The sequence below is a fragment of the Megalobrama amblycephala genome, linkage group LG7, assembly GCF_018812025.1.
Source record: "Megalobrama amblycephala isolate DHTTF-2021 linkage group LG7, ASM1881202v1, whole genome shotgun sequence".
NCBI classification, from domain to species: Eukaryota; Metazoa; Chordata; class Actinopteri; order Cypriniformes; family Xenocyprididae; genus Megalobrama; species Megalobrama amblycephala.
The window spans coordinates 29738997-29754889 of record NC_063050.1 but is presented as its reverse complement, the minus strand read 5'-3'; the positions used below and the strand labels follow the sequence as shown (position 1 = coordinate 29754889).

The following is a 15893-nucleotide window of genomic DNA, read 5'->3' as shown; positions in this document are numbered from 1 at the left end:
CATGTGACATCAGTGGGTTAGTTATAAGTTTTTGAAGCATCGAAAATACATTTTGGTCCAAAAATAACAAAAACTACGACTTTATTCAGCATTGTATTCTCTTCCGGGTCTGTTGTCAATCCGGATTCACAACTCCGCAGTGACGCTGCTGACGTAAGATGCTGCTGACGCGTTATCCGGTGCGCCCGAGCTTCGTTTACAGTCTGAGGGAGACGCACGCTGTATTCAAGCTATTCTACATTGTTTGTATTTTGGTATTGCTATATTTTTTAAAATGGTGCGTAAGTGTGCATGTCGCGGATGTCCTAATCGCCAAAAACAACAGCGTAAAAGTGCATTACCAACGCCGACAGATGAAAGGATTCAATGGAATCAATTCAATGGAAAGGATTCCGGAAGAGAATACAATGCTGAATAAAGTCGTAGTTTTTGTTATTTTTGGACCAAAATGTATTTTCGATGCTTCAAAAACTTCTAACTAACCCACTGATGTCACATGGACTACTTTGATGATGTTTTTATTACCTTTCTGGACATGGACAGTCTACCGTACAAACATTTTCAATGGAGGGACAGAAAGCTCTCGGACTAAATCTAAAATATCTTAAACTGTGTTCTGAAGATGAACGGAGGTCTTACGGGTTTGGAACGACATGAGGGTGAGTCATTAATGACATCATTTTCATTTTTGGGTGAACTAACCCTTTAATGTTTTATGTGCACCAAATTAGCATATTAGGCCACATTTACACTGCAGGTCTTGATGCCCAATTCTGATTAGTTGACTATGTCCGATTTTTTTTGACAACCAGCTTACATCTTCTTTTAAAAGTGACCCATAAAAACAGCAATGGATGCAGATTAAATGATAATACAAGCTTTTGCTTTCCAATGGGTTGACCCTTCGTCCTCTATTGCACCATTGAAAAAGAGTGTGATCGTGGTTGGTGTACACAGGAGTTGACATCATTCGCAATCATCGGTTTTCAATGACGTACGCATTGATGGGAATATCCAATCTGTCCGCTTACATGGCAGACGAAAACGCATGTATCCGATTCATATGAGATATCCGATTCAGAAACCGATCTGAAAATATCGGAATCCATGTGCTTTTTTCCTGCTTACGTGTTTGTGGGTTATATCTTTGCCACATGGGAGGAAAGAAATCGGAATTGAGTCCAAAAAAACTGGACCTGTAAAACTGAAGACTGGAGTAATGACTGCTAAAAATACAGCTTTGTCATAGCAGGAATAAATTACATTTTAAAATATATCAATATAATATACTTAAAATGGTTGTTTTAAATAATAATATTTCACAATATTATGGTTTTACTTTATTTTTGATCAAATAAATGCAGCCTTGGTGGGCATAATTGACTATTGGTAGTGTATACTGTTCTTCCCATTGTCCAGCTACCAAAGACTTCTGAGAAACTATGCAATATGTCTAGTAAACCTTGATGAATATTCTGACTATGTAATATTAACAGTAAAGTAAGTAAATGAGTAAAATATAATTACTTTTAAAGCGGCATTGCCATTGTTATGTGGTCAGTAATGACTTGGAAATCTTACAAAAATGATTAGTGGTATTAAATGAATCTTCAATCACAAGGCATATCCTAAAAATCTATACAACAGATGTACGGTGCTTACCTTGAGTTTTCTACAGGGCACAGACTCCCAGTCTACTGACTTAAACCATCTGTGCTTTTTCACATCATCGGCTCCATTCTGGAAGAAGATGGAAAAAAATAATACACAACAATGTGATGGATTACTATAACTAAATTAACATTAAGGTAGAATAAAGTACGTTTTGAGACAAACCATCACAGTTAAAACTGTGACAAGAATAAAAACCTAAAATGTGCTACAATGAATAATATGTTTATCAACACTTTTAGATCTGATCTTGAACATTACACTCCTCATTTGAATCCATTTTATACTAAACAGTCTTTTCAGCCACTGTGCTGTCTTTTTAGTTTCTTAGAGAGGAAAAGAAAAGTGGGGCAACAATGCAAACCTACTGGAGTCTTCTAGAAAGCTCAGAATTTGGGCCACGCATTGCACTGCAGGACTGTGACATCCACTCAAGTGGAATAACAGATATCTGCACTTGTGAATGAGCGCTGCCAGCAGGACCTGGCCTTGCTGTGGAAACAGTGCAAACACAGCTGTGATTGGGCTGCCGCCTCTCAAACTCTCATTGTATGGAGTGAGAGGAGAATAGAGTGAAAGAAAGAAAGAAAGAAAGAAAGAAAGAAAGAAAGAAAGAAAGAAAGAAAGAAAGAAAGAAAGAAAGAAAGAAAGAAAGAAAGAAAGAATAGTGCTAAATTAACAACAGAAACATCTAGCTTGGGAAGTCCACTCAAAGTGACATTTCTTCTGAAAAAGTTTGCCATCTGTGTCTCCTACTCTGAATCTGCTTTGACAACAAAAAGGAAATCTGAATAAATCATAATTTATTCAAACAAAAAAAAAAACAATGAGATATACATTTCAGCACAGCTTTTACCTCACATGCAGAGAATTATAACAGAATTAACTGTTGCTAATGGGAAAATGACGCTCAGACGCAACCATTCACAAACTTCCCATGACATCACTGTCACGTTATGCATCACATTACGCGTAACAGGCCTGGCGCACTGCTGCCACCTCATCTGGCGCCAGTTATTAAATTATTTCCTCTCGAAGGACAATTTAGAAAAGTTACTGCCATTAAACTGCAACTGTTTGAATTACTCAAGTTAGAGATGCAGAGACATTTTGCACAAGGGCTCTGTCTGCAGTTCTTTCCTCTCATTCCACCTTGTCTGATGGGGGTTGGAGGGGAGGTATAGTGGGAGAGTTGAATCACTCTGTGAGTGTCCAGGGAGTTTCTCCAGAGCCTCATCTCATCTCCTCTAGGCAGATAGGCAGCCTCCTTATCATAAATGGAAACATGTGGCCAACTGTGGCCTTTGGGAGAAAGATCTCCCAGGACTCAATCAAGGTCTTATTATTTACTTAAAGATGCAAAATTGGCCTAGAAAGAGTTTAATCTATTAGATGATTCATGGATTTTCAGCCTGGCCTTGAATGTGATATGACTATAAAGAGCCCATATGGACAGAAAGAAGAGTGTATCATCAATATAATGTTCTCAAAGAAAATATCCCAGATGCTGATTCCTGCTGAAATACAATATAACAATGTATCATGATTCGTGGATCATTTCTGATATTTTCCAAATGCATCGCAAATTGAGCTTAGTTTTTAACAGCGGATGATGCTCTAAGCTATTTTTAACTGCATGCTCAAATGCTCATGAAGAAGAGGGCCCGTGCATTCGGTTGAGTCTGAGAATGTATTTGAACCTCAGAATGCTTTTATGATGCCAGATTAACCCTTAAATGCATACCTCGGGTCTTTAGTGACCCGGGACGTCATTCACTACCCTCCTCCTCGTTCATTTTTTAAAGTTGGACATCAACCTTCTTGGTATTCCTCAATCAATTCATTATAAAGAATTTAACAAGAAAAAAAATCATAAAATTATAAAAGAATGCCTATTTTTGTATTCATTTTTTGTAAAAATTGTATAGGGTCACAAACGACCCGATGTGTGTATGAGTGTACGTATATTTTTTCAACAATAATTGAATCTTAGATGACGGAATAAGTGCAATTCACCTTTATTCCACAAGGTGGTAATGTCTGATACACAATGCTGAAGTGACGACTCATTCAGACAGAAAACGAAATAATAAGAAAAACATGAAATGGCTCAGCGATTTACTGCAGAGCAAGTAATGAACGCAATCAAATATGACTGTAACTCTTACTGGATGGATCTGGTGAAGCTGTTAGCGATTGAAATATTGATTTTGAAGATGCTGAAAATTATATAGTTCTGAGAATATGTTTGAGATCGTGAATGGGCTCATATTTGTGACCTCAAACATAAAACTAGCCTATTATTTGCTGAATTTACTGGGAAATGAGCTCTGACGAGGACAGTGATGATGGCATAAAACATCTGCTCAAACGGAGCCCTTTCAAGCTCCAAAAGGTAACAAAATATGATTTATTTTATTCTTCTGTAATTGTTACTCTAATATCAGAGGAGTTTTATATTATCACGACAGGTAGAGATCCTTCAGTGTTAGATATAGATCCGGGTCGATAAAGACCCGAATATGTAAGAATGATTGGCGAAACAGTCATGCATTTAAGGGTTAAAGTAAACAACCCGCTGCAAACACCCTTGTAATTCGCTTCAACCTTTTCGAACTTTATGAATGATTATTTTATAGAAGGTTCAAGGGGTGTGTGTAAGGAATCGGAAGGAAGCAGAGTATGGCTGTTTCCAAAGCATGCAGTACCATCTGCTGTTGAAAACTAAGCTCAGAATCAATTTGAGAGAGAATCGCAATATTTACGGAAATGATCAGAATCGATCCAGAATCATTTCTCGATTCGCAATGCATTGATGTATTGCCCCAGCCTTATGAAATACCTTGCTCAACCATACAAGCACTATAGAAAATATCTGTTACTAACACCTTGCTTACCTTCATGTTTCCAAGCCTTCTTGCCCGGTCAATTACCAGAAACTTCTTGATTAGGTCCCTAGACAAACAAAGACATTATATGAGAATAACTATGCTAAAAAGGCACATGATTTAGACATTTAATTATTTAATACACAAAACAAAAAGGTAAGATGCACAAGGCATAAATTAAAGTGAATTTATGCATCATAGCATTATAAATGTGCAGTATTGAAATCTTCTATATAAAATAAGCATACTAGCATTTTGAAATAAGTCCTCAAAAAATTATATAGGAATTTGTGTGTGGTCGGAAACAGTTTATGGCACATTTCAATAAGTTACATTAAAGTTTGAACTATTCTGTTTGTACTATTCTGAACGATATCTGCAACTTTGTAATACTCATTTGTGAGTTGCTTTGGACAAAAGTGTCTGCTAAAAGAGTAAATGTAAATAATTGTAAATGGAACATTTGATGTACTTTTTTTAAAGAAATAAACTTAAAGGATTAGTTCACTTCTAAATGAAAATTTCCTGATAATTTACTCATCCCCATGTCATCCAAGATGTTCATGTCTTTCTTTCTTCAGTCGAAAATAAATTAAGATTTTTGAGGAAAACATTCCAGGATTATTCTCAATATAGTGGACTTCAGTGGGGTTCACCGGGTGGAAGGATTCTGAAGTTGGAGGAGAAAATAAGTTTTTGGACCTACCGCGGTACTTTCGCCTACGTCACGCATGGCACATCGCAGAGCAGTGCAAGACAAGCATTTGTGGTTAAAAAGTGTCTTCATTTTTTTTTTTTTTTTTTTTTTTTTTTTTGAGAAAATGACATCGTTTCGCTAGACAAGACCCTTATTCCTTGTCTGGGATCGCGTAGAGCCCTTTGAAGCTGCAATGAAACTCCAATTTGGACCTTCCACCCAGTGAACCCCATTGAAGTCCACTATATGGAGAAGAATCCTGGAATGTTTTCCTCAAAAACCTTAATTTCTTTACGACTGAAGAAAGAAAGACATGAACATCTTGGACGACATGGGGGTGAGTAAATTATCAGGAAATAAAGGGAAAATTCAAGAGAAAGTGAGTTAAATCTTCACTATAATGCAATTTTATTTTGTGCTAGATAATGGCAAAAAACAAATCTATATTCTTTATAATGTTTAAACGTGGAAATGTATTAATAATATTATCAAATTTCCACTATCAATCTATATACAAATAAATAAATAAAACTATCTAATTTATGCTGATATCTTGTGTGTCCCCGTGGAAGAGTGGTCTGCTTTCGAACAATTGTAAAATATATACAGATTGTTACATGATATGTGAATCTATATTTTGACAAATGTCTAAAAAATATTGGAGTACCACCATCTTAAAGAGATTATTCATTGTGCAAGAGGTTTAATCAGCTTATGAACATAAAAACAATTTCTTCAAACATAAAAATCTACCTGCATTAAGGTTAAGAGTTGCTTTCACAAAAATAATCTATCTATGATCCAACAAGCTTCAAGCTGCAAAGAGGAGCGCATTAGCATGTTGACTGCTGTGGCGTTGATGTTCTCACTCAAGCTAACACGAGAGACGCCTGGAGCGATCTTGCTACAGATGACCTTACCAATCACTGTAGATGTTATTCATTCTCAAATGATCACATGTGTTTGACTTCACAATACTATAATCTTATCAAGCTTGTTAAACCCCTACTGACATAAGACGTCGTTTCGGCTACTTTCACAATTGTAACCAGAGTAAACATGTCAGTCAAAAGAAAACACGGATTTGCTTTGCCTGAGTTGACTGTCTGTCTCTATTTCTGAGAGCTTCCTTAAGCTGTCTTTGTATCTGGAGTGGAGATCGTTTGAAGCAGTGAACAGCAGTTAGTGGACAAAAGCTATATTAGGAAATGCAGCTGTGATGTCATTTTGTGTATGTGTTTCTACAGCTGCGATGATTTGTTAGATGATACAACTAAGAGAGGATATTGTTCTGTATTATTAAGGATTACTTTTTTGAACATCAAGGTGAAACAGCAGCTCTTTTGCTGAATCCTGAGCTCTTTTAGTTCAAAAGCACCATGAGTAATAGCGTAGAGTAAACAGACACATGTCAGTCTGTAATCTAGAGGATGCCTCCACTCGTACAGCCATCAGTGTGCTTAGTTGACATGTTTAAATGGGTTATTAGAGGGCATGCATGTGCATCTGTAAAAGCATCTCTTTGAACTATGAACTGTGTAAAACATGGGTCTTTAATCTTTTTCATGTCACAGACCCCTTGCTGGAAAGAGACATGGAGCAAGGAATCCTGTTATCACTGAAAAATGATTGTTACATTTGGTCTAGCACCATATTTGTGGATTTAAATACTTGACGATGGTTTGTTGCAATGTCATTAAAATAGTTATTATTGATGTTCAATGACATTTTTATTTTACTTAATATATTTGAATGTGGGAGGAGCAATGAAACTGAACTATAGCTTTTTAAATTTAACTTAATGCATTTTTGTTTTACCAGTGTTATTCTAGCATTATTTATATACTATTACAGTATTTGTTCATATTCTGAATATTTAAATCTTTTCATTTTTCAAAGTTTAATTTTAATGTTAAAGATTTAGTAATTTTCTCATTTTTATTTAAGCTGTTTTAAGTTTACATTTTTTCGTCTAACAATTTCAATTTTTATTTTTTTTTTTATTTCAGCGTATTTCACTAAATTAAAATGAGTTAATAATTTTAGTGTAATTTCACTAAATGAAAATGAGTTAATCATTTAATCATAAGTTTTAATTACCAAAAATACGTTACCAAAAAAAAAAAAAAAAAAAAAGAACATATTTCACGTTGATGCTGACATGATTTTATTAGACTTTGTGTTTTAAGTATGCTATAAATATGGCATGTGTCATTTTTTGGGGTTGTGTTTTCTTTATCAAACTCACTTTACATAGAAATCCAGATGCCGCGGAAACTCCAGCTTTCCGGCCAGAATCTTCTGGTAGATGCCAAAAGGATTATCATCAAAAAATGGTGGATACCTTAGACAGAGAAACAATAAAAGGATAGAGATTTTTAAATGCCAGTAAATCCAAGATCCCAAAACCTTAAAAAGATATTTCAACCAGAGAGGGCCTGAAATACTTTTATGCTGTCAAAGACATTTTGAAATAATGATCAATTAATGTGTCAGTATGACACAGAGCAGGAAAAGTCTTTTACCGATGTGTACTAGCGTCCTCCATCTTATTGACCGCTTAGCTAAATTCAATGCTGAAATGCCCAGAACTAATGAGGACTTTATCTCTGTCAGCAAAACCTCTGCAATGATTCATGAAGAGACCTGACCTGGATACTACACACGGACAAGACAAGCACATAGATGAACACAAAAACAACTACGACTTAAAGGCATAGTTCACCCAAAAATGAAAATTTGATGTTTATCTGCTTACCCCCAGCGCATCCAAGATGTAGGTGTCTTTGTTTCTTCAGTAGAACACAATTGATGATTTTTAACTCCAACCGCTGCCGTCTGTCAGTGGTATAATGCAAGTCAGCAGGAACTTGGACTATAAGAGTAAATAAAATACGACAGACAAATCCAAATTAAACCCTGTGGCTCGTGACGACACATTGATGTCTTAAGGCACGAAACGATCGGTTTGTGCGAGAAACCGAACAGTATTTATATCATTTTTTACCTCTAATACACCACTATGTCCAACGGCATTCATCACTCAATTCGTGAGGTCTGATCGCGCTCTGAGTGGTGTATTAGAGGTAAAAAATGATATAAATACTGTTCGGTTTCTGATCAGTTTTCAAACTGATCGTTTCCTGTCTAAGGACATCAATGTGTCGTCACGAGCCGCAGGGTTTAATTTGGATTTGTCTGTCGTGTTTTATTTACTCTTATAGTCCAAGTTCCCGCTGACTTGCATTATACCACTGACAGACGGCAGCGGTTGGAGTTAAAAATCATCAATTGTGTTCTACTGAAGAAACAAAGACACCTACATCTTGGATGCGCTGGGGGTAAGCAGATAAACATCAAATTTTCATTTTTGGGTGAACTATCCCTTTAAGACATCAAGGACCAAACTTGAACTTGGGCCCTGTTTCCACCTGGCATTAAGATGCGTTTTGGTCGATCGGATCACGAGTGGACGAGAACACTTACCCCTTTACACCTGGTATTTTAAACCATCTTTTTGTCCACTTTCAACCACTTCTGTCCTGATTTCTTCAATGGGTACAGGCTTTTTCAGATCTTTTGATCTAATGGACAAAATAAGCTCGCGCAATTTACTAATGAACGCGCCCGGAGAAAACGGAAAAACATACGTTTCTGCTCTGATAATAGGCGGAGAGCAGGCGGTCTTTAGTGACTATTCAACACATTCGACCACACGAGTGTTCACACTATGAAAGCAATCCGGTAGAATGTGTTCTAGACTACCTCTGGAAGTGATCAAAAGTGGACAAGCTCAGCTTATGATCCAACTGAACAAACACATCTTAATACCAGGTGGAAACAGGGCCTAGATGGCAAAAAAGTCGATATTTGACTTGATATAAGTGCAGATTTAAAGTCGACTTTGAATAATTCAATAACAACAGATCCCTCTTTTCTTTTGTTAGTAGCATGAGTTTTAGGTGTATAATTGAAAAACAAATAAATAAATCCAGTTTACCAATGATATAATTACAGAATTAGTTTTTTCCCCCTTAGGGAAGATTTACATAAATGCATTTTAAGTTTTTATTAAATAATTCCAAATGACATACAGGCAATACAGCATACTTTTTTTTTTTATTAGAATTTTGCAGTGCTTAATTATCAGTATGTTACTTGGAATTATTTAATAAAAAAATAACTTGACAATTATATGAATTTTCCTTAATACAAATATTCCAATGAAATGTACAGAGAACTAACTGAATAAAGTCTTCAAGTTTTTGCTTTCAAAATGGCTAATATCACAGATGCAGCCCTGGTATGCACTTGTCTCCAAATCACCAAAAGTAGCATTGGAGGAGGACTGAAACTGCTGAATGTGTTTTTTTAGGCCTCTGAATGACTGCTGTGGACTGTGTCTCAGTATAATGCTGTTTCTACTCATTTGTGTCCACGTGTTCTCTAATGTCTGCTATGTGATTCACCAGCTCATGCTGTGTAATCCATTTCTCCTCCATTACAGACTTCCAGCTCAGTCCTGCCATGCCTCAACAAACATGCCATCAAACATCCTTCCACTCTCCAAGCAATGAGCTTGTGTTTAATGCCTGAGTCCGGGTGGCACTGCAAACAGCCATTAATATGAGGAATAGATAAGGTGAGAGATGCTAAGGAGCCTGTTACTAGGCGACCACCTGAAGTCGCATGAGGGCACAGATCACTGACAATGACAGAACTCAAGTGCCAACAGTGAAGATGAGATGATACATCAGCAGCGAAATATAGACTGAAAGACCCTGCAGTGATAGACACAAAATAAGCCATTAGCTCAGAGTTGCACAATGGGGATGACAAATGTGTGACACTCACCCAGAATAACCGCAGTACGATTTTATTTAAGATTTAATACTTAGTTTTATCATAGACTTAACCTTATACCTTTTAATTCTTGACAAAAATGAGCAATATACATATTCCAGTCATATACATCACTGTTTATAATGCATTTTTGAAGCTTGATAGCACTTGGTCACCATTCACTTTCAATGAATGGAAAATAAAAACTTATAAATCTCCTTTTGTGTTTAAATGAACAAAAAAGGTCATATAGGTTTGAAATGACATGAGGGCATGACATCTATTCCTTTTACAGACCTCTAGCTGCGGCCTTCTAAAAGAAGTAAAATAAGGTGGTTCAACATAATGGATTGAGCAGGACTGACAGTATTGACTGAGTGTGGAAACCATAAACTGAGAGAGAGAAAGAATCCAGGAGAGCAGAACTTGCAGCTATTCCTTCTTGTGAGTGATGGAAAAGAGAGATAGAGTGAAGGAGAACGAAAAAGAGAGACATATTAGTCTCTATAATGTTACTGTAAGCAGTGGCTGGTGACAGGGGAAAAAAAAAAAAGAGAATTATAAAACTAAAACTTTTACATAACAGCACAGGTGTCGCCAAGATTCCACTGAGAAAAATAATAGAAAAGGAGAAGTGTGCTCTTGAAGTGCTGGATCTTATAACAACCATTGTATTATAACTAAGACTGTAAATTAAGTTCAAATCAAATTGATGGCATGATTTTCTGTTTAATTAATCAAAATGAATTGGTATAAGTCCGTCGATTATCAATCAATTTATTGACATTTACATGTACTGTATTCAAAAAGCTCCTAAATGAACATAATTCAAAGACATTATTGTAGAAGACAATACTGCCAGTTACATTTAAACAATTGGAAAAATGTACATCAAATTTACATGAACTCTGAAGCTAAGAAGGTGATCTCTCTAGAGAGCCCTGAGTGACACTCCAGTTTCCTTCCTAAACTCTCAGAGGAAGCTGTGTCTGTCATTTCCTATGGACCCCCCAACAATCTGACAGTCACATATAAATAAACGCAACCTCTCTCTCTTTCAAACACCCTAGTTGTACCATTGTAATTGAATTATAATTGCTACAGTGCAGACTAACCCTAATCCAATCCTTAATTCAAAATACTTTTAATACAAAATATCTTCTGGCATTTTGTTTTACCCAGTTTGTGAACCATTTTTTGCTTTTTAATGCATCTCTAAACGTTTTTGCTCAGACTTAGCTGACATTTTCACTACTTTTGTCCCTAAAAGTAGTTAGGTCAGAAATACAAACACACCCACAAGACATCTGCTCACACCCATTACACGGTCACATCATTGAGGTTGCGACTCCTGTGATGGCCCAGTCCAGGAGGAGCCATTTCAACTCTTGTTACATTTCTCACAAAGGAGAGTCAAACAACCTTTGACATACAACGGACAGGACAAACACCCAGTCCCAGAGACCACTGAAGAGAGCTTTTGTATGTCTGGGCAAGCTGAGCCTATGTCCGTGTGTCTGTCTCTTGGAAAAATAAGGGACCAGGTCTTTTTCTCTTACTGACTTGCAGGAGCCAACACTCCAAAGGAAGTCTGGGATAAATGAAGAGGGTGGGTCACTTTTTCCTCCACATGAGAGCCTGTGAAAGCTCAAGGGCAGATTTAGATTCAGCAACATGCAGGTGGGAGAATGGAGCAGTTTGGATTGGATATACACCACAGCATCCAAAATTATACTAAGAGGGAAGAAGTTTATTTTCACACCGGCTTTGGAGTCCATGTGACAAAATGACCACATTTTCTTGTGCAAGACGAAGATTTTTGTCTTTAGCTGTGTGGAAATTGATCGAGAAATAAAAAAATCACATATAATTTACCCAAAAGTTATCTACAAATTTTATATGCTGTTCTACCACACATTTATGCCCACATGTGTGGGTAATAACAGTTTAATCTGAATGTAATCTTTTTGTAAACAAGATCTATTCCAAGAAAGACATCCGCCCCCTGAGATACTGTAAATGCAAGCAGATTATCTGACTGTGTGCATATTAAATATGCCAGTTTGTGCATGCTGAATATGGGCCGCAGGAATAAACGTCTAGGCAAATAAGGATAAATATCATAATAAGGATAAATATCAAGACAGCACTGAAAGAGGCCACTGCATGCACATGGAGTTTTAGAACCTTGGCAGAGCATAATATTCCACTGCTGCCCTCTAGTGGTGTATTTTTGACAATAGCCAAACTCTCCTGACCACACACCATATCACATAATGTCTGAGCCATACAGGATGGAATAGCAACTTCTTTTTCTTCAGTGTACAGTATTTATTCATGACTGGTTTTGATCAAGTAGCCATTAGCTGAAAGGCAGTTCAGTTTTAGTTTCTAATTTTTTTCACAAACAAACATACAAATCTACAGAGCCCGGGAAGTCACCTATAGCAGGGGGGGGGGAAAGACCTATAAATCCTTGGCCAGAGTTTTGCAATTAGTTCCCTTGGTTTAACAAATCATGCCCATGGATTAATAAACCGTACTCACGAATTTCCAATTTGTGCGCTCACATTTGTAAACCGTACCTTGGATTTTTCAATCCATACCCACAAATTCAAAATCCTTGCCCACGCTTTCGCAATCAGTTCCCAGAATTTTGCAAACTGTACTCATGGATTAGTGGCCCGTCCCTCATTTTAGAAATCCTTGCTGACTGATTAGACTATGGCTCACCTATTGGTTACATTTCTTGCTTTTGCAGAAGGTTTATGTATGGCTTGTAGTATGGTTTTTGGCAATGTAGTAATATTATTATTATTATTCATAATAATGATCTGTCAGTAGGTGTGCACATTTCATACAATTATAATTATTATTTATACTTTATTCCTATTATTATTATTATTATTATTATTAATTATACTTATTACTATATTTTTCAAGAGTACTGTCTTTTTCTCCATGCAGTGGTGCACTTGATGAATTCATTACACAAAAGGTATTCATGTCTCGTGAAATGAAACACAAGGACAGGAAATACATTACCAAACGAACAAAAACACATATTATTATTATATTTTTGACTGTGAATGGAGAATATCTTGTGTTTTCCCGTGGGTGCTCAGCCATTTCGTGGGTGATCGAGCCCCCGAGTACCCACAGGATTGGTGCTAATGATTATAATAATAATAAATCCTGTGGTGTTGAAGAATGAATGGAGGCTTATGCTCCTTGGCTGACTGAAGGTTGTCATGGAAATGCTTCATGTATTTTGTATTGTTGTTTGCCAATAGAAAAAGTGCTGGGGTAAAATGTATTTTGTATTGAAAGTGCACCGTCCCCTGTCTATAAAAAGCGAGAGTATTAGAATATCACAAATAAACAGATGGACAAGATTGACGCACATAATTCCCATTAAATCGTTGTCTATTTTACCCTGTCTCCACTACAAGTTATAGCCTAGAATTTAAGCAAACAGTTAAGACAGTTTGATGTATTTAAAGGGATAGTTCACCCAAAAATGAAAATTTGATGTTTATCTGCTTACCCCCAGAGCATCCAAGATGTAGGTGACTTTGTTTCTTCAGTAGAACACAAATGATGATTTTTAACTCCAACCGTTGCCATCTGACAGTCAAATAATGGGAGTGAATGGGAACTCGATCAATAAGAGTCGAAAAAACTTGCATAGACAAATCCAAATTAAACCCTGCGGCTCGTGCGGCTCGTGAGGGTACCTCTAATACACCACTATGTCCAGCTGCATTCATCACTCGATTCGTTTGTTCTGATCGCGCTCTGACAACGGCAGTGATGTCTCGCGCATATACGTCAATGAGAGCGAGACATCACTGCCGTTGTCAGAGCGCGATCAGACCAAACGAATCGAGTGATGAATGCCGTTGGACATAGTGGTGTATTAGAGGTAAAAGATGATATAAATAGTGTTCGGTTTCTCGCACAAACCGATCGTTTCGTGTCTTAGGACATTAATGTGTCGTCACGAGCCGCAGGGTTTAATTTGGATTTGTCTGTCGTGTTTTATTTACTCTTATAGTCCAAGTTCCCGCTGACTTGCATTATACCACTGACAGACGGCAGCGGTTGCAGTTAAAAATCTTCATTTGTGTTCTACTGAAGAAACAAAGTCACCTACATCTTGGACGCTCTGGGGGTAAGCAGATAAACATCAAATTTTCATTTTTGGGTGAACTATCCCTTTAACCTAATAATACACAATAAAGCATATATATATATATATATATATATATATATATATATATATATATATATATATATATATATATATATATATATATATATATATATATATAGGTGCATCTCAAAAAATTAGAATATCATGTAAAAGTTTTTTTTTTTTTTTCTGTAATTTAATTCAAAAAGTAAAACTTAAATATATCTAGATTTATTAGACAAAGTAAAATACTTCCAGACTTTTTTGTTTTCATTTTGATGATTACAACTTGCTGCTCATCAAAATCAAAAAATCAGTATCTCAAATTATTAGAATATTACATAAGATAAATCAAAAAAGGATTTACAGTACAAAATAAATTCAATTTCTGAAAAGTTTATGTTCATTCTTGCTCTCAATACTTGGTTGGGGCTCCTTTGGAACAAACTACTGCATCAATACGGCGTGGCATTGAGGCAATCAACCTGTGGCACTGCTGAGGCATTATTGAAGCCCAGCTTGCTTTGATAGCGGCCTTCAGCTCATCTGTATTGTTGGGTCGGGTGTTTCTCATCTTCCTCTTGACAATATCCCACAGATTCTCTATGGGGTTCAGGTCAGGCGAGTTGGCTGGCCAGTAAAGCACAGTAATATTATGACAGGCAAACCAGTTAGTAGCACTTTTGGCACTGTGGGCAGGTGCTAAGTCCTGATGGAAAAAGAAATCAGCATCGCCATAAAGGACTCCAGCTTCAGTCCACTCCTTTTGAAGCTCTCCTAAGTTCTTAAATCGGCTTCGCCTGACAATCTTTTCAAGCCTGCGGTCATTCCTTCACTTGTACACCTTTTCCTACAACACTTTTTCCTTCCAGTCAACTTTCCATGAATATGCTTTGACATAGCACTCTGCGAACAGCCAGCTCTTTCAGCAATGACCCTCAGTGGCTAACCCTCATTGTAGAGGGTCATGATGATCGTCTTCTGGACAACTGTCAAGTCAGCAGACTTCCCCATGACTGCTGTTGGGATTACTGACCTATACCCAGTATTTATACCCTGAGAATGGTAATTTACCCTTCGCAAAGACCTGCCCCCTTATTTACTGTTGCTTTGTCCGACAAGTCGTGGCACTGTCACACCACAGAGTGGAAAATACATTGCGGCGCAAAGAGGACACTGACAACATGTCTACAGACAAGACAGAGCAGGTTACTAATGATATTAAACAAAGTCCCAGCTTTCAAATTGTGCAATTCGAACAATAAAAACCGTTTTGTGTCTCTTTAATGGGTCGTGACAGATTGCTGTAGCGCCTCAGCTCAAGCGACTCGTGAACCTATCATCTCTTCCTACTAGTTAATTTATAGCATCAAATAAACATGAATGAACATAAGAAGGAATGTTGTTTAAAACGTGGAAAGACGTAAATACACACCATTTTTCAAGTTCAAGTCCACCAAGGTTAATCTTTTAACTCCTGACTGCTTTGTCGAGACAAAATGACGGATTCGGTGTTATGATTGGTTAGATTGCTTGTCAATCAAACTCCCAGCGAAGGGTCAATTTAATAGAACTTGAAATTAAATATTCTAATAATTTG

At 36.8% G+C, this 15893-nt stretch overlaps 1 protein-coding gene across 1 annotated transcript in view; it reads right to left on the bottom strand.

Moving 5' to 3' along the window:
• The window catches only part of prkx (protein kinase X-linked), a 55311-nt gene that overhangs the window by 3058 nt on the left and 36360 nt on the right, over positions 1–15893 (bottom strand). The window contains exons 5-7 of the mRNA XM_048196947.1: positions 7505–7600; positions 4569–4626; positions 1663–1740 (exon numbers count right to left, since the gene is read on the bottom strand). Of these exons, the coding sequence (XP_048052904.1) occupies positions 1663–1740; positions 4569–4626; positions 7505–7600 (232 nt within the window). The remainder of the gene's footprint in view (positions 1–1662; positions 1741–4568; positions 4627–7504; positions 7601–15893) is intronic.